Source organism: Stenella coeruleoalba, assembly GCF_951394435.1.
Source record: "Stenella coeruleoalba genome assembly, chromosome: 6".
NCBI classification, from domain to species: Eukaryota; Metazoa; Chordata; class Mammalia; order Artiodactyla; family Delphinidae; genus Stenella; species Stenella coeruleoalba.
The window spans coordinates 74,853,051-74,868,855 of NC_137151.1; the positions used below are offsets into that span (position 1 = coordinate 74,853,051).

General features: G+C 38.4%; 1 protein-coding gene across 5 annotated transcripts in view; it reads right to left on the bottom strand.

Moving 5' to 3' along the window:
- ZNF385B (zinc finger protein 385B) overlaps window positions 1-15,805 on the bottom strand; it is a 413,497-nt gene that overhangs the window by 294,244 nt on the left and 103,448 nt on the right. For all 5 annotated transcript variants that reach the window (XM_079923563.1, XM_079923561.1, XM_079923562.1 and 2 more), the window contains exon 3: window positions 15,481-15,798. In XM_079923563.1, coding sequence (XP_079779689.1) covers window positions 15,481-15,796 — 316 coding nt within the window. In that variant the 5' untranslated portion in view covers window positions 15,797-15,798. The remainder of the gene's footprint in view (window positions 1-15,480; window positions 15,799-15,805) is intronic.

Consider the following 15,805-nt stretch of genomic DNA (forward strand, 5'->3'; position numbering starts at 1 on the left):
CACCTGCCTCCACACTGAAATGCTTTATCTACCTAGTGCACTTACTGGTAGAAACTCACTGATACTCACTGATACATCGATGATTTGTTATACTTTCACCATGGTACTTATATTTTGCAAAAGATTTCTTGGTTAAGTTATAAGTGGCACACTGACTCAACAGAAATGAAGCAAAAGAAAGTATTTTAAACCATATGTTTCTATAGCAAAAGTAAAAGATATTATATTGATGAATTCTAGCCCTATCTCTGCATCTATCACACAAACTTAAGTTTGCATCATTAACCCTTTGTGTTTGTATTTAATATCTCTTAAAATGGACTATATTTTTTTCCAGACAAGGGGAAACATTAAGGTATTTAAGTTGTATGTTTAATTCCTGAAAACTGGAGAAAAATCTCCCCTACCCCTTCCTCTCTCTCTCTCCCTCTCTCTCTCCCTCTCCCTCTCTCCTCTCTCTCTCTTTCTCTCTCCTTCTCCCTCTCCCTCTCTCTCTCCTCTCTCTCTCTCTCTCCCCCCTCTCTCTCTCTCCCTCTCTCCTCTCTCCTCTCTCTCTCCCTCCCTCCCTCTCTCCTCTCTCCTCTCCCTCTTTCCTCTCTCCTCTCTCTCTCTCTCTCCCTCTCTCCCTCTCCCTCTCTCCTCTCTCTCTCTCCTTCTCTCCCTCTCTCCTCTCTCTCTCTCTCCCTCTCCCTCTCTCTCACACATACACACAAACACCCTGATACCTCCCCTATATATTCTACCTAAGGCATAGAAGATGCTCAAAAAAAGTCTGTCAAATGAACATGTTCCTGCCCACACACATTCTCACCTCTTTGTATTTCTTTGCTTTCCATACTCATTAATAAATTCCAGCAAATGTGGTGGGATTAGGAATAAGGCAAGTATCTTATTTTCAGTATACCTGTGGCACCATCTTGTGGTAGATCTATAGTGTTGCAGTTTCAAGCTTAATTTCCAAAGTTCAAAAATGTCTGAGAAAATGCTTTTGAGGATAAATTTTACATTTTAAATATATATGAGACGCAGCGTAAGAAATCTGGCTTATGTATTTTAATAACCCACATACATTTTTAATAGTCTTAATACCTATCACAATGCCCTGACCCTAGAAGCTGTTTCTTGAATGTAAAATTGGAATGAGAATTAGAGAACATTAGAAAGGAAGGGGAAAAAACCAGCTGAAGACCCTGGAGGCATCAAAGAGAAGCACAGAATATGGCAGCAAAGAAAATTACACAGTATAAAGTGCTCCAGCTGACAACCCATTTTCAGATCTTGCCCTCCATTCCCACCTCCAAACCATTACGTCCACTTCCTGTTGCAAAACCCATCCTTACTTTCTCCCCTCTGTCCCCACAGTGTCCTCAACTTACTCAAATTCAGTTCAGAATCCCTAAGGCCAAATGAAAGATGCCACGTCTCACACCAAGAGGCAGAGTTTATTTTTCTACCAGTTGAATTTGTCGTGGTCTTGTGACCAGTTCTGACCAAAAGAACACAGTGGCTGCAGCTTCTGCTCTTGCTGTCCAGCCATGCTGCTCTGTGACCCATGTGTGATTAAAGTCTATCTAACCTTGTCCAGCAGGAGAGTCTACTGGCGAGAATGGCCCAGCCTGCAGCCAGCATCAACTGTTAGATGCTGTGTGCATGAGGCCACCTGAGACCATCCAACCCAGATGAGGTGCCAGCTGCCTGCAGCTGCGTGACTGACCTCCAGTGAGTCCCGGACGAGAACCACCTAGCTGACACCAGCCCCAGTCTCTGACCCACAGAATCATGATTCAAATTTAAAAATGTAAAAAAAAAAGTGTCTAAAGGCTTCTGCCAACCTTCGCAAATTCTCTGGTCTTTCTAATCCTCTCACTCAGTTTCAGGCACGTCTCAGCTCTTTAGACATGTCAAGCTTTTTCTCAATTTAAGATTTTAAACATTCCCTTTACTCCCTTTGAATCACTTTTCTCCACTCTCTTTGCTTGATTAACTCCTGTTTAATCTTAAAAGATTAACTTTAAATGAGATTAGAAATTTGGAATAAATTGAAGGTGGGAGAGAAAGTGGGCATTTTAGTATACAAATGGAAAAAATCAAACACTGAAAATAAGGAAAAAATCCTGAATTCTTTTCATTTTTTACTTTGTGAAGAATCTGTTGTAAAAAAATTATGAGAGGTAATATAGAGAGAGATGGATCTCAGACTTTGAATTCTTTTGTGTGGCCTTAGGAAAGGGCTCCAAATCTCTTACTCTTGGTGTCTTTATCTATAATGTGAGGACAGTCATACACGTCCTGTTGAATTTTGAGACCTAAAGCCATTATTTCAATCTTTTCATGATAACCTCTATCTCTGGTGCACCTCAGATCAAGTGCAGATGTGTCTCTCTTGCCACAATTCAACAGAACCTCCATGCTCTTGGCCTGATCTCACATGTACCATCCATTGCCAAAGGCAGGATCACAGGTCACCCCTTAAGAGAGAATCCCTTGCCATTCTGAGAAAATATGGATCCTTAAAGGCCCAGAATAAAATCAATCCTCCCCCCTATAATCCTTGGGGCAGTTTGATTCTCCATGACAGACGCATACCTTTCCTAAGGACACAAGGAGAACAAAATGTCAAGTTAACGTTTATTACTTTATCTGGTGATGTACCTGCTTCTGATTGGAAGGGGGAGAATCATGTATCACTGAATGAGATGTGGGGAAGTCCTCTGAACAGTAAAAGCCAGACTTACCACATAAACATGCTACAGCCAGAGAGAACTGAAGGCCCCGGTTTTCTGATTCAACGTGCACATCAGGTACATTCTCTGTGCAGAAGTAACCTATAAGCACACACCAGGCAAATTCTGTCCCTCCCAGCTGATGTCTATAGATGGGAGGCAATAACACCATGATGAGGAATCAGGCTGCAGAACTAGGCTGCCATGTTCCAAATCCTAGCCTTGCCTCTTTCCGCTACTACCTAACCTCTTTATTCCTCATTCACATTGTCCATTATAATAACAATACCTTCCTCACAAATCTGTTGAGAGGCTTCAAATGAGATAACCTCCACAGCGCCATACCTGGCACAAGGTAAGGCCGCATTCACTCACATAACCACAGCCTTTCAGTCTACCTTCACTGTTTTCATGATACTGTAGGAGGTGCAGAGTTGCTTAGAAAGCTCTCAGGAGGGGTGGGGATTGGTTGATGGGGCTCGGTGGCTATATCATTCTATTTCCATGACATCATCCCTCTTTTTCCATGGGTCAGTGTATGCCCCAGAGGAAGACAGGAGCATGAGGTCACCTTTCCCTTCCCTGACCATTTCCCAATTACAAATTTATTTAAAGTAAGAAGCTCCTGGGACTTCCCTGGTGGTGCAGTGGTTAAGAATCCACCTGCCAATGCAGGGGACACGGGTTCGAGCCCTGGTCCGGGAAGATCCCACATGCCGCGGAGCAACTAAGCCCATAAGCCACAACTGCTGAGCCTGTGTGCTGCAACTACTGAAGCCCACGCGTCTAGAGCCCGTGCTCCACAACAAGAGAAGCCACCGCGATGAGAAGCCCACACACCGCAATGAAGAGTAGCCCCTGCTCGCTGCAACCAGAGAAAGCCCACGCACAGCAACGAAGACCCAATGCAGCCAAAAATAAATAAATAAAATTAATTAATTTAAAAAAAAACCTTGATGCTAAAATAAATAAAGAAGCTCCTTTTCTGGGTATAAATCCTCCTCCGTTCGGTTAGTGTTGTCAAAGTGTGATTTTTGGACCAGGAGCTTCCACATCATCTGGGAACTTGTTAGAAATGCAACTTCTCAGGCTTCAACCCCTACTGAATCAGAAACTACTGAATCAGAAACTATGAAAATGGAGCCCAGCACTTTGCATTTCAACCCACCCTCCAGGTGATTCTGATGCACGCCATATTTTGAGAACCACTGGGTTAAATTATCAGTCATTAATGCATCCAATTTCTCTAAATTTCTTAAGTTCAGATCCATCTCAGAGAATGAGAATGGTGATTGGAATAGGGATGGTGGAGAAATATTATAGCGATGGGCACTCAGGATAAAGAATAGGTCTCAGCCTTTGACAGCAGAGGGCAGGATGGGGGTCACTAGCCACTCTAGAGAGAAAATGAATGTGGTCCATTTTGTCCGGAATTGGGAAGCTGTGTGTGGGTTATGGAAAGTAATCTCTGTGCAATTGGCAGGTAACCTGGGCAAACGGTACCTAAGCTAGGATGTCTGGACTTGTTGCGGAGGCTTCTGGTTGATGAAAACCAGAGTAGGATATAAAGAGAACTCAGGAGTGCTCTGAATCACAGCTGTCGCTGATTTTTTTTTACATGTGTGTTTGAGCAGCTGTGTTTTTCCTATGCCTCTGATCCCATGGGACAAGGATGACTCTTCTCCCTCTTCCAGCTCCTTTCTTTATAGTTTGCCAAATGTTCCTCCTTTGCCCCCACTCATACTCATCCCAGTAAGAATAAACTATTTATAGTTTATCCCAACATGCATTTACATTGCTGTCCCCTCTACCTGGAATGTTGCTTTTCCTTGAATACCTTGAAACTCATTTTTTAAAATTCACTGCAAATATCACCTCCTCTAGGAAGCCTTCTCTGATCTTCATAAAGTTGACCATTCCTTTCTCTGTGCCACATTTACTTTATATGTAGATCATCATTGTTCTTAGCATATCATTGTCATTCATTTATTTATATATCTGTCCTCTCTCGACACTTAAGAGATTGTATTTTTCTAATCTCTGTAGGCACTTGATAATTTTTAAAAAGCAAAACCCCCAAATTTGTGTTCATTATCACATCTGATAACGCTACCAGAATACAGGTGTTTTAGGTGGTACCTTTATTATGAATTTTTAACTGAAAATTTTATTGAGATAATTAGAGATTCACATGCAGTTGTATGAAATAATACAGGGAGTTCTATTGAACACTTTGTCCATCTTCCACTGATGGTAACATTTTGTAAAATTATAAGATAGTATCACAACCAGGATGTTGACATGGATACAATCTACCAATCCTATGCAGATTTCCCCAGTTTTACTTGTATTCATGTGTATATGTGCATGTGTATGTGTATGTTTGTCACCTGTGTGGGTCGTGAATCCACCACCACAGGATCGCTCATGTTGACCTTTTATAATCACACCCACTTCCCTCCTGACACCTGTCCCCAGCCTTAACCCCCAAGAACCACTAATCTCTCCTCCATTTCTAAAATTTTGCCATTTCAAAAATGTTGTACAAATGGACTCACAGTATGTAACTTTGTGGGATTGATTTTTTTCACTTAGCATAATTCCGTAGAGATTCATCCAAGTTGTTGCGAGTATCAATAGTTCATTCCTTTTTATTATGGAGTACTATTCCATGGTATGGATGTACCACATGTTAACAATTCACCCCCCCAAAATATGCAGGTCAAATCCTGGAACCTTTGAATACTACCTTATTTGGAAAAAGGATCTTTACAGATGTGATTGAGTTAAGAATTTTGAGATGAAGAGATAATCTTGCATTATCCAGGGGTCCCTAAATCTAACTGCAAGTATCCTTATAAGAGAAAAGCAGAGGGAGGTTTGAAACAGACAGAAAAGAAGACACAGACACACAGAAGAGAAAGTGATGTGAAGACAGAGGCAGAGATTGAATTGATGCAGCCACCAGTCCAGGGATGCCCGGGCAGCCAGCAGAAGATGCAAGAGACAAGAAATGGATTCTCCCTATGTATTGCCCATGGAGGGAGTATGGCCCTGCAAATTTCAGACTTATAGACCCCAGAACTTAAAGAGGATGAATTCCTATTGTTTTAGGCTGCCAAGTTTGTGTTAATTTGTTATAGCAGCCTCAGAAAACTAATATAGAGTTGTTCATAGTTTTTGGCTATTACAAATAATGCTGCTATGAAATTCATATACAGGTTTTTGCGAGAACGTATATTTTCATTTCTCTGGAATACATTCCCAAGAGTACAATTTCTGGGTCGAATGGTGATTTCATGTTTTGTCTTACAAGAAACCTCTAAACTGTTTTCTAGAAGGGGCTGTACCATGTTACATTTCCATTAGTAATGTACGAGTGATCCATTTACTCTTCAGCCTTGTCATGTTTAGTGTTGTCACTATTTCTTCTTTTAGCCATTCTGACAGGTATATTGTAAAACCTCATTGTGGTTTTATTTTGCATTTCCCTGATGACTAATGATGCTGAACATATTTTCATGCACTTATTTCTCATCTGTACATTCTCTTCAGTGAAATTTTTCTTCCTATCTTTTGCCCATTTTCTAATTGGATTGTTTAATTTTTTTTTTTTACTGTTGAGTTTTGATAGTTCTTTATGTACTCTAGATCCTTTGTTTGATATGTGGTTTGTAAATATTTTCTACCATCTGTAGCTTATATTTTCATTCTTTTCCCATGGTATTTTACAAAGCAAAAGTTCTTAATTTTGAGTGAAGTCTAATTTATCAGTTTTCCTTTTATGGATCATGCTTTTGGTGTCAAGTCAGAACTCTTAGCCTAGCCCTAGGTCCCAGAGATTTTCTTCCATTTTTTCCCTAAAAGTTTTATATTTTTATGTTTTACATTTAAATACATGATCCAGTTTGGTTAATTTTTGTATATGGTATAAAATTTAGGTCAAAGTTTTTTTTTGGGGGGGAGGGTTGTTTTTATTTTTGCTATTGTTTTGTTTATAGATGTGCAATTGCTCCAGCACCATTTGTTGAAAAGACTATTTTTCTTTCACTGAATTGATTTTGAATTGTCAAGAGTCAATTGAGTATATTTGTGTGAACCTACAGTTCTGGATTCTGTAGTTTTTTCCATTGATCTATGTGTCTATACCGCCACAAAAAAACAAACAAAAAACAAAACCCTGGGCTTCCCTGGTGGCTCAGTGGTTGAGAGTCCGCCTGCCGATGCAGGGGACACGGGTTCGTGCCCCGGTCTGGGAGGATCCCACATGCCACAGAGCGGCTGGGCCCGTGAGCCATGGCCGCTGAGCCTGCGCATCCAGAGCCTGTGCTCCGCAACGGGAGAGGCCACAACAGTGAGAGGCCCGTGTACCGCAAAAAAAAAAAAAATTTAAAAAAAAAACAAAAAAAAAACCCCAAAAGCTTTGATTACTTCAGCTACATAGTGAGCCTTGATATTGGGTAGAGATTTTTCCTACTTTATTTCTTCTTTGTCAAGATTGTTTTAGCTGTAGGGCCTGTGTTTTTCTATATAATTTTAGATTAAGCTTGTCTATGTATATAATAAATCTTGCTAGGGTTTTGAAGGAATCTCATGAAACCTATAGATCAATTTACGGAGAACTGACATTTTAACTATGTTGACATTTTAACTATGTTTAACTGACATTTTAACTCAACATAGTTTTCCAGTTCATGAATATGGTATATCTCTCTATTCATTTATGTCTTCTTTGATTTCTTTTCTTAACATTTTGTGATTTTCAGCATACAGATTCTGTACATGTTTTTTACAGTATGTATCTAAGTATTTCATTTTTGAGGGGTGACTATAAATGATATTGTGCTTTTAAGTCTAAGTTTCCATGTGTTCACTTTTAGTGATATATAAAGATATGCAACTGGTTTTTGTGAGTTCTCTATCCTGTAAAGTTTCATAGACTCTTTGGGATTTATATATGGACCATCATGTCATCTGCAAAGAAAGATTTTATTTCTTCCTTTACAATCTGTATGCCTTTTATTTATTTATTCTTGCCTTATTATGGTGCCTACAATTTCCAGCACTATGTCAAATAAAAGAGGTGAGAATGGACAAACTTACCTTGCTCTTGATCTCAGGTAAAAGCAGTCTTTCACCATTAAAAATGATGTTAGCTATAGACTGTTTTGTAGATGTTCTTTATTAAATTGAGGCAATTCCCCTCCATTTCTAACTTGCTGAGAGTTTTTATCAAAAATGAGTATTGGGTTTTCTCAAATGCTTTTATGGCAACAACTGATATGATCATATGATTTTCTTCTTTAGCTGTTGACATGGTATTTTATATTTATTGGTTTTCAAATGTTGAACCAGTCTTGCAAATCTGGAATAAATCCCACTTGATCATGGTGTATAATTATTTTCACACATTGGTGGATTCAGTTTGTTGATATTTTGTTGAGAATTTTTCAGTCTAAGTTCATGAGAGATATTAGTCTGTAGTTTTCTTTTTTTATTTGTCTGCTTTTGGTATCAGGGTAACACTGACCTCATAAAATAAATTGGGAAGTGTTTCCTCCTCTTCTATTTTCTGAAAGAAATTGTGTAAAATTGATGTTCTTTAAATGCTTGGTACAGTTTTCCAGTAAAACCATGTAGATCTAGAAATTTCTTTTGGGGTGCTTTGTAATTATGAATTCAACTTGTATGATCATGATAGATTGCTTTATCTTGGTTGCATTTGGTAGTTTATGGTTTCTGAAGAACTGGTTCATTTTTCTAAGTTATCAAATTTCTGAACATAAGTTTTTTATAGTATTTACTTATTTTATATATATATATATATATATATATATATTTTTTTTTTTTTTTGGCGGTACACGGGCCTCTCACTGTTGTGGCGTCTCCCGTTGCAGAGCACAGGCTCCGGATGCGTAGGCTCAGTGGCCATGGCTCACAGGCCCAGCCGCTCCATGGCATGTGGGATCTTCCCGGACCGGGGCACGAACCCATGTCCCCTGCGTCGGCAGGTGGACTCTCAACCACTGCGCCACCAGGGAAGCCCTATTATATTTTTAATTGCTGCAAATTCTGTAGTAATATCATCTATTCCATCTGTGTCTTCTTTCTTTTTCATCTTTGTCAGTCTTACTAGAGGCTTGTAAATTTCTTTTATCTTTTTCAAAGAGCCAATTTTCTATTTGTTTCCTCTGGTTCTCATTTCTCTATTTCTCTTTTCTTGTCATCACATGGGTTACCTGAACATTTTTTAGGACTCCATCTTGATTTATTTATATTCTCTTTGATTGTATTGCTTTCTATAGTTTTCAGAGTGGTTGATATGGGTATTACAATATATATACTTACGGCAATCTACTGGTATCATCATTTAGCTACTTCAAATGAAGTACAGAAAACTTACTTCCATTTAGGTCCCTTTAACTTTCACTTTTAATCATTATTATCTTGAGTATCATATGGTTAAATTTCATTTCAATCATCAAATATGTTTTATAAAACTTATGAGGAAAAGGATTGTGTGGGGATTAATTTTACGTATCAACTTGACTGGGTCATAGGATGCCCAGATATTTGGTCAAACACTATTCTGGGTGTTTCTCTGAGTTTGTTTTTGGATAAATTTCACATTTGTGTGTGTGTAGATTTTATTCTGAAAGAAATGAGGAACACTGAAACATTCTGAACAAGAATTATATGAACAATCTTACATGACAGAATGTACTTCCTTGCAGCACTGCACAGTCAGTGTTTACCAGGATGACAGGAAAATCACAGTCATGGTAATAAGGAGGGCCTAGGAGATGTGCTGGGAAAAGTTAACAAATGAGAAATTTTCATTACAAGCGTGTCCTTAGAATGAACATACACACACATATATGTATGCATATATAACTATATAAATTCTTATTGATCTGTTACATACTCTTATGAAAATGATTTAATAATGGTATATCTACACAGTTCCATCACGATTTCAAACCTTCAGTAAAATACACTACCCACAAATCTACAAAGTTGATAAGCTTTTGGGGGTCATTAAAGAAGCCCACATTTGACTTAATATTAGGCAGAGAAAAGAGAACATAGGGAGCAGTTGAGAAAAAAAAATTCCCAAATTCAAAAAGAACATGGAATTAAAGTAAGATCTGTCCAATGGATTCTCTTTGGGAACTTACAGAAAGACCTAGAATTACGAATAAATGTGGAAGTGGTTTTCCAAACTTTGTTTTGTCTAAAAAATAAAGGAAAAGGTATTTCAAAATGTTGGAGAACTTAAACACAAGAAAATTGGGGCTATATAATATTTTTAAAGAATCAATTACGTTCAAATTAAGGTTGTACTGAACACAATTTTTAAAAATTTTTTATTGAAGTATAGTTGATTTACAGTATCATGTAAGTGTCAGGTATACAGCATGGTGATTCAGTTATGTATATAACTGAATATATATATATATATATATATATATATATATATATATATATCTCGCTGTGCTGTATACCTAAAACTTTTAGGTTGCTTCCATGTCTTGGCTATTGTAAACAATGCTGCAATGAATATTGAGGTGCATGTATCTTTTCAAATTATGGTTTTCTCCGGATATATGCCCATGAGGAGGATTGCAGGATCATATGGTAGCCCTATTTTTAGTTTTATTAAGGAACATCCATACTGTTTTCCATAGTGGCTGTACCAATTTACATCCCCACCAACAGTGTAGGAGGGTTCCTTTTTCTCCACACCCTCTCCAGCATTTATTATTTATAGACTTTTTGATGATGGCCATTCTGACTGGTGTGAGATAATACCTTCATTGTAGTTTTGATTTGCATTTCTCTGATAATTAGAGATGTTAAGCATCTTTTCATGTGTCTGTTGGCCGTCTGTATGTCTTCTTTGGAGAAATGTCTATTTAGGTCTTCTGCCCATTTTTTGGTTGGGTTGTTTGTTTTTTTGATATTGAGCTGTATGAGCTGTTTATATATTTTGGAAATTAAGCCCATTGTTTGCAACCCATTCTGTAGGTTATCTCTTCATTTTGTTTACTATTTCCTTTGCTGTGCAAAAGCATTTAAGTTTAATTAGGTCCCATTTGTTTATTTTTATTTCCATTACTCTAGGAGACGGATTCAAAACCATATTGCTGCGATTTATGTTGAATTTCACATTTGAATCTATAAACTCAGTAAAACAAATTCCTCTCTCTAATATGGATGGGCCTCATCCAGTCAGTTGCAGGCCTGAATAGGACAAAAGACTGGCCTTCCCCTGAATAAGAGGGAATTCCTCCTGCCTAACTGCCTTCGACATGGGCTATCAATTTTTTCCTGCCTTCCAACGTAAACTGAAACATCAGCTTTTCCTGGGTCTCAAGCCTGCCAGTCTTTAGACTGAAACTACACCATCAGCTCCCCTGGGTCTCTAGCTTTCTGACTGCAGATCTTAGGACTTGTCAGTCTCCATGATCGTATGAACCAATTCCTTTAATAAATATTCTTATTATATATGTATATATACACCACACACACACATATATATGTATGTATGTGTGTGTGTGTGTGTATGTGTGTGTATATATATATATATATACATATTGCTTCTGTTTCTCTGGAGAACTCTTACTGATACAGTTTGTTCTATGCTTCATTCTTTTAGCATTTCCTCTCTATTTGAAAAGCTTCCTTTAGCCAATCTTTAAAAGTAAACTGCTAATGATAAATTCCTTTGTATCTTACAAAACTTCATCTGCGTGTGAAGGATCCCTATTTAAGCTATTTAAGCTCTCTTTGCTTCCCCTCTGATTCTTCCTTCTGTAGCCCAGAGTGTTCTAAAATAGTTTTAGGTAAACTCTAAGAATCTTCCTGTTCTTCCATAAGGAACACACTAAATTCTAAATTTAGTGAAAGAACTACCAATGTTTGGGGGTCAATCACCTCTTATTCAGAAAAATGGCTCAAGTCTCAACCACCACCCTGTGGACACCACTCCTACCCTACCAACCCCAAAACCACAATAAGACTGACAGAGAGGAGGGGAAGTTCCCTCCGAAATGAAGTTCTTGGAAGGTTATGTCTACTACCATATCTTTTCTCCTTTGGGGAGGAGATGTGCTACTATTTTTCTCCCTGTATTAATCTGCTAGGGCTATTGTAACAAAGTACCACAAACTGGGTGGCTTAACAATAAAAATTTATCATCTCACAGTTCTGGAGGCTAGAAGTCCAAAATCAAGGTACTGTACAGTGGGTTCTTTCTGAGGGTTCTAAGGGAATGATCAGTTCCAGGGCTCTCTCCTCAGCTTGAAGACAATTATCTTCTCCCTGTGTTTTCACATCATCTTCCCTATGTGTGCATCTGTCTCTATGTCTAGATTTCCCCTTTTTATAAGGACACCAGTCATATTGGATTAGAGTCAACCCTAATGGCCTCATTTTAATTTAATTTCCTCTGTAAGACTCTATCTCCAAATAAGGTCACATTCTGAAGTACTGGGGATTAGGACTCTAATATATCTTTTTTGGGGGAAGGGGGGATAAGTCCCTAAAGCCAAGTGATGGGCAAAAAAGGGAGGTAAGCATTTTGTTCCCTGATTAAGTACCTGCTTTGTCAGTTGACTTGCCAGCCTCCTCTGTGCTACCTGAGCAGGCAAGAGAAATGTGGAGAGAAGCCCCCTACCTCCACCTACTGCACCTCTACCTGCCTGGGCCCTAGTGGCTCTAGGTTTTCAAGAGAAATGTTAGTTGTCAGATGGATTCTGCACATGATCTCAAGCCCCAAGAGTTGGTACACAGATGAGAGAAGAGGAAGATGCAGCTAAATCTCAGGGACTCCCAATGTCTAAGGGACCATTTGAGGGGAGCTCTTCATCCATAAAGTCTGATAAGAGCATCTGTGACCCACAGAGACAACCAGAATAGTAATTGCCAACCAAGAATAGCATTACAACTTTGTCAAGGCTGTAAAGTGAGGACACCTCCACCCCTCCATCCCTCCATGGTTTCCCACCACCCGGGCAGAAGGGCAGGCAGAGGGAGGGGTGGCGGGAGAGCCGACTGTGCTCCACCTTCCACTCTAAATGTCAGTCCATCTAGCCAAATCTTAATTTGGCTATGAAATGGATGTTTTTATAAGTAGAACTGTCTTCTAAATTAAAGAGTCCCTCTGAATATACAAATGTGAAAAGTTATGGTCTGAGAAGGTGTTTAAGGGAGCTGCTACCCAGTAGGAAATAGATATTCGATTGATCAAAACTGAGGAAAGTGACTGGAAACAAATAAAACCATGTCAGGCTGACTCCTCATCGAGTTGAGACTCTAAACAGTAGATAATGTGCACATGCACACATAACAGGACTAAGGTATATTCCACTCTAGTTCCTGCTGTTTCGCTTAGCATGATCCCACAGGCAGTTTTACCTTTCATTAGGTATTCTTCAGAAATACAATTTTTAATGACTATGGTTTCTATCATTCATCTTATAAATGTACTATAACGTATTTAACTTTTCTCCTATTGGACATTCAGGATACAGCTAATATTTTGGAATTATAAATCATGTCATAATCATCTTTGTACATACATCTATGTCCAATTTCTATTTCAAAGAGGGAACATTGTTATACCTACTTTTTCTTTCAGATGGGAGGATTATGCTAACCAGTTTCAGAAGTTAAGTGACTTGCCTTCATCATATGTTAAACCCAAATCTTCTGAGAATGAATCACTGACTATATTATCAGCATATGAAGACTGTCCTTTGTGCCTAATATAAAACTTGAAAAGCTGTCTCATTTTCTTACCCATTTTCCTATATATTAATATATTGTGTTATACTAGTTGATGAGCTATGTTTTATTTATAGAATATATCCATAATATTCTGTGTATGTCTTAGCTAAATGTATTTTATATCAGCTAGCTAATTTCATTAGTATGGGAGAAAAATGGAGAAATTCATGAATTGCAGCTTTACATGTCTGTTTTCAAAACCCATCAGAGAAAGGTAGTTTGCCATGATAAAAACCATTTGTGACCACAACTATATTACAGCATATTGGTTTGAATTTAACCTGAGTTTATTGCATGGTTGGAACTCTGATCTGCCATTTCCATGCTGTATGAAGCTGTACAAATTTTATCTCTGTGCCTCTGTTCCTAATCTGTAAATTAGGAATAATCTTAGTACCTACCTCAGGGTTCATGAGAAGATTAAACGAGAAAATTCCTATAAAGCTCTTAGGACCAAAATATGTCCCATAGAAAATGTTCAGTTAATGTTAGCTACTAACATTACCTCTTTTAGAAACCACAGGTTAACCTCAATTTAAACATAGATATTTGGATTCTAACAAATGTAATTCAAACCTTTACTCAGGGCTATTTGCTCTCTGATTTAGATATAAGATAGTCATCAGTTTTTACTCTAACACCAACTATATTTTTAATATGTAAATACACATACATTAATGCATTTGTGAATAACAAATGAATATATGATGATAACAATTATCATCATAACAAGTAAATACAAAACAGAAAAGTTATCTTTCTTTATTGTAATAAGTGTGTATCTCATACCCTATAAGTTCCTTTAAGTTCTTTCACAGCATGGTAAGTACTGACTGAGGAAAATAATTTAATAAAATTAAATTATATACTGGGTAAAAAGTAAATAGGTTTAGCTTGAAAGAGAAAAATTATTAATTTACAGCAAACACATACAAGCCATTTTTACCGGAGCTTAATATGGATAATGGCATAACTTAACGAAATCAAAAACTACGCAACAGCACCAAGTGAAATTCCAACAAAGGGCTGCACCGCGTCATCTCACTTCAAGTTGAAGGTTCATTACCAAAGCAAACACTTGCTAGAGAGGAATTTGGAGCTTTTCCTCATATTTAGGAGGAGGCTTCTCCTGGCCTCCCAAGTAAACCTGCGGAGGAGGCCTACTTTTTGTAGAAATCTTCACCATGGAAAACAGTACATTTCACATTTTTCTTTCGTTGTGTCACAACTAACAGACCAAAGGCCAGCAATATGAAGGAGGCAGCATTGCCCAAGGCTAAGATACAGGGTTTGCAAGACTGTTTAGAATTCAGGGCAGATGCAAGAATGAATCTCCAAGCTTCTGCCTCTATCCAGCCCACAGGAAAGGGTGAGAGGCATGAGGCAGGGAAAGAGCTTGCGGTGGTGCTGGAGCTCAGAGGTAAGCCTTGCTGGTTTTGGCAACGGCTGTTCCTATTGTTAGAACACCACCGGCACGCTGAATATAACACGTCTAGCGCACAAGATTAATGCTCCTTTCCTGCATCATGGATGTTATAAATAAAACTGGAGCTTTTTATATACCACCTAATTGTACGCTACTCAACGGAAAGCAGAGCAAGAAAGCCAAAGAAAGCCTAATTCTGCAGAGAGGAGAAAAATATTGATATCACTGATCCATTTTAAACACATTTCAAAATATAATAAGGACTGTTCACAAACTATAGAGATACAGAACTATGTCAATGGGCTGATATACACATTTTATGTTTATATATATTTGTGTCTAGTATAATATATATTAAAACAATAAAAAAAGGTATCCTAAGAAGTAACAGACAGCTCTTGGATTTTACCTGTAGGGAAAAGAATATACATTGTGGTAGTAGTTTTAAGGGGAGAGATAAGCCTTGCTCTAAATCCTTCATTTTCTAGAACAGAAGCACGTCTCCCAGCAGGAAATGGGCCCCCAGGCCCTCCCACCTACCTGTGCTGGTGTAAGTGCTGGGGCTGGCCAGTGGTGGCCCGGAGCCCTGGGCTGGGGGCGGAGGCTGTCCATCACTCAGCTGCTTGACTCGTTTGCGGTGAGATTTGCCATTGTAATGGACTTGGGCCTGGGCTGCAGAGTTTAGCTGGATGTTGCACACCTCACAGAAGGAGAACAGAATTTTCTTTTTCTCTTTACTCAGCTGGTCCTCAGGTCTGTCGTTCTTTATTCCCTTATCTTCAAAGCCCCGTAGAAAAGTTGCCATATTCATAATTCCATCTTCAGGGTAGTTGTCAGGGCTTAAGGAATACTTCATACCTAAAAA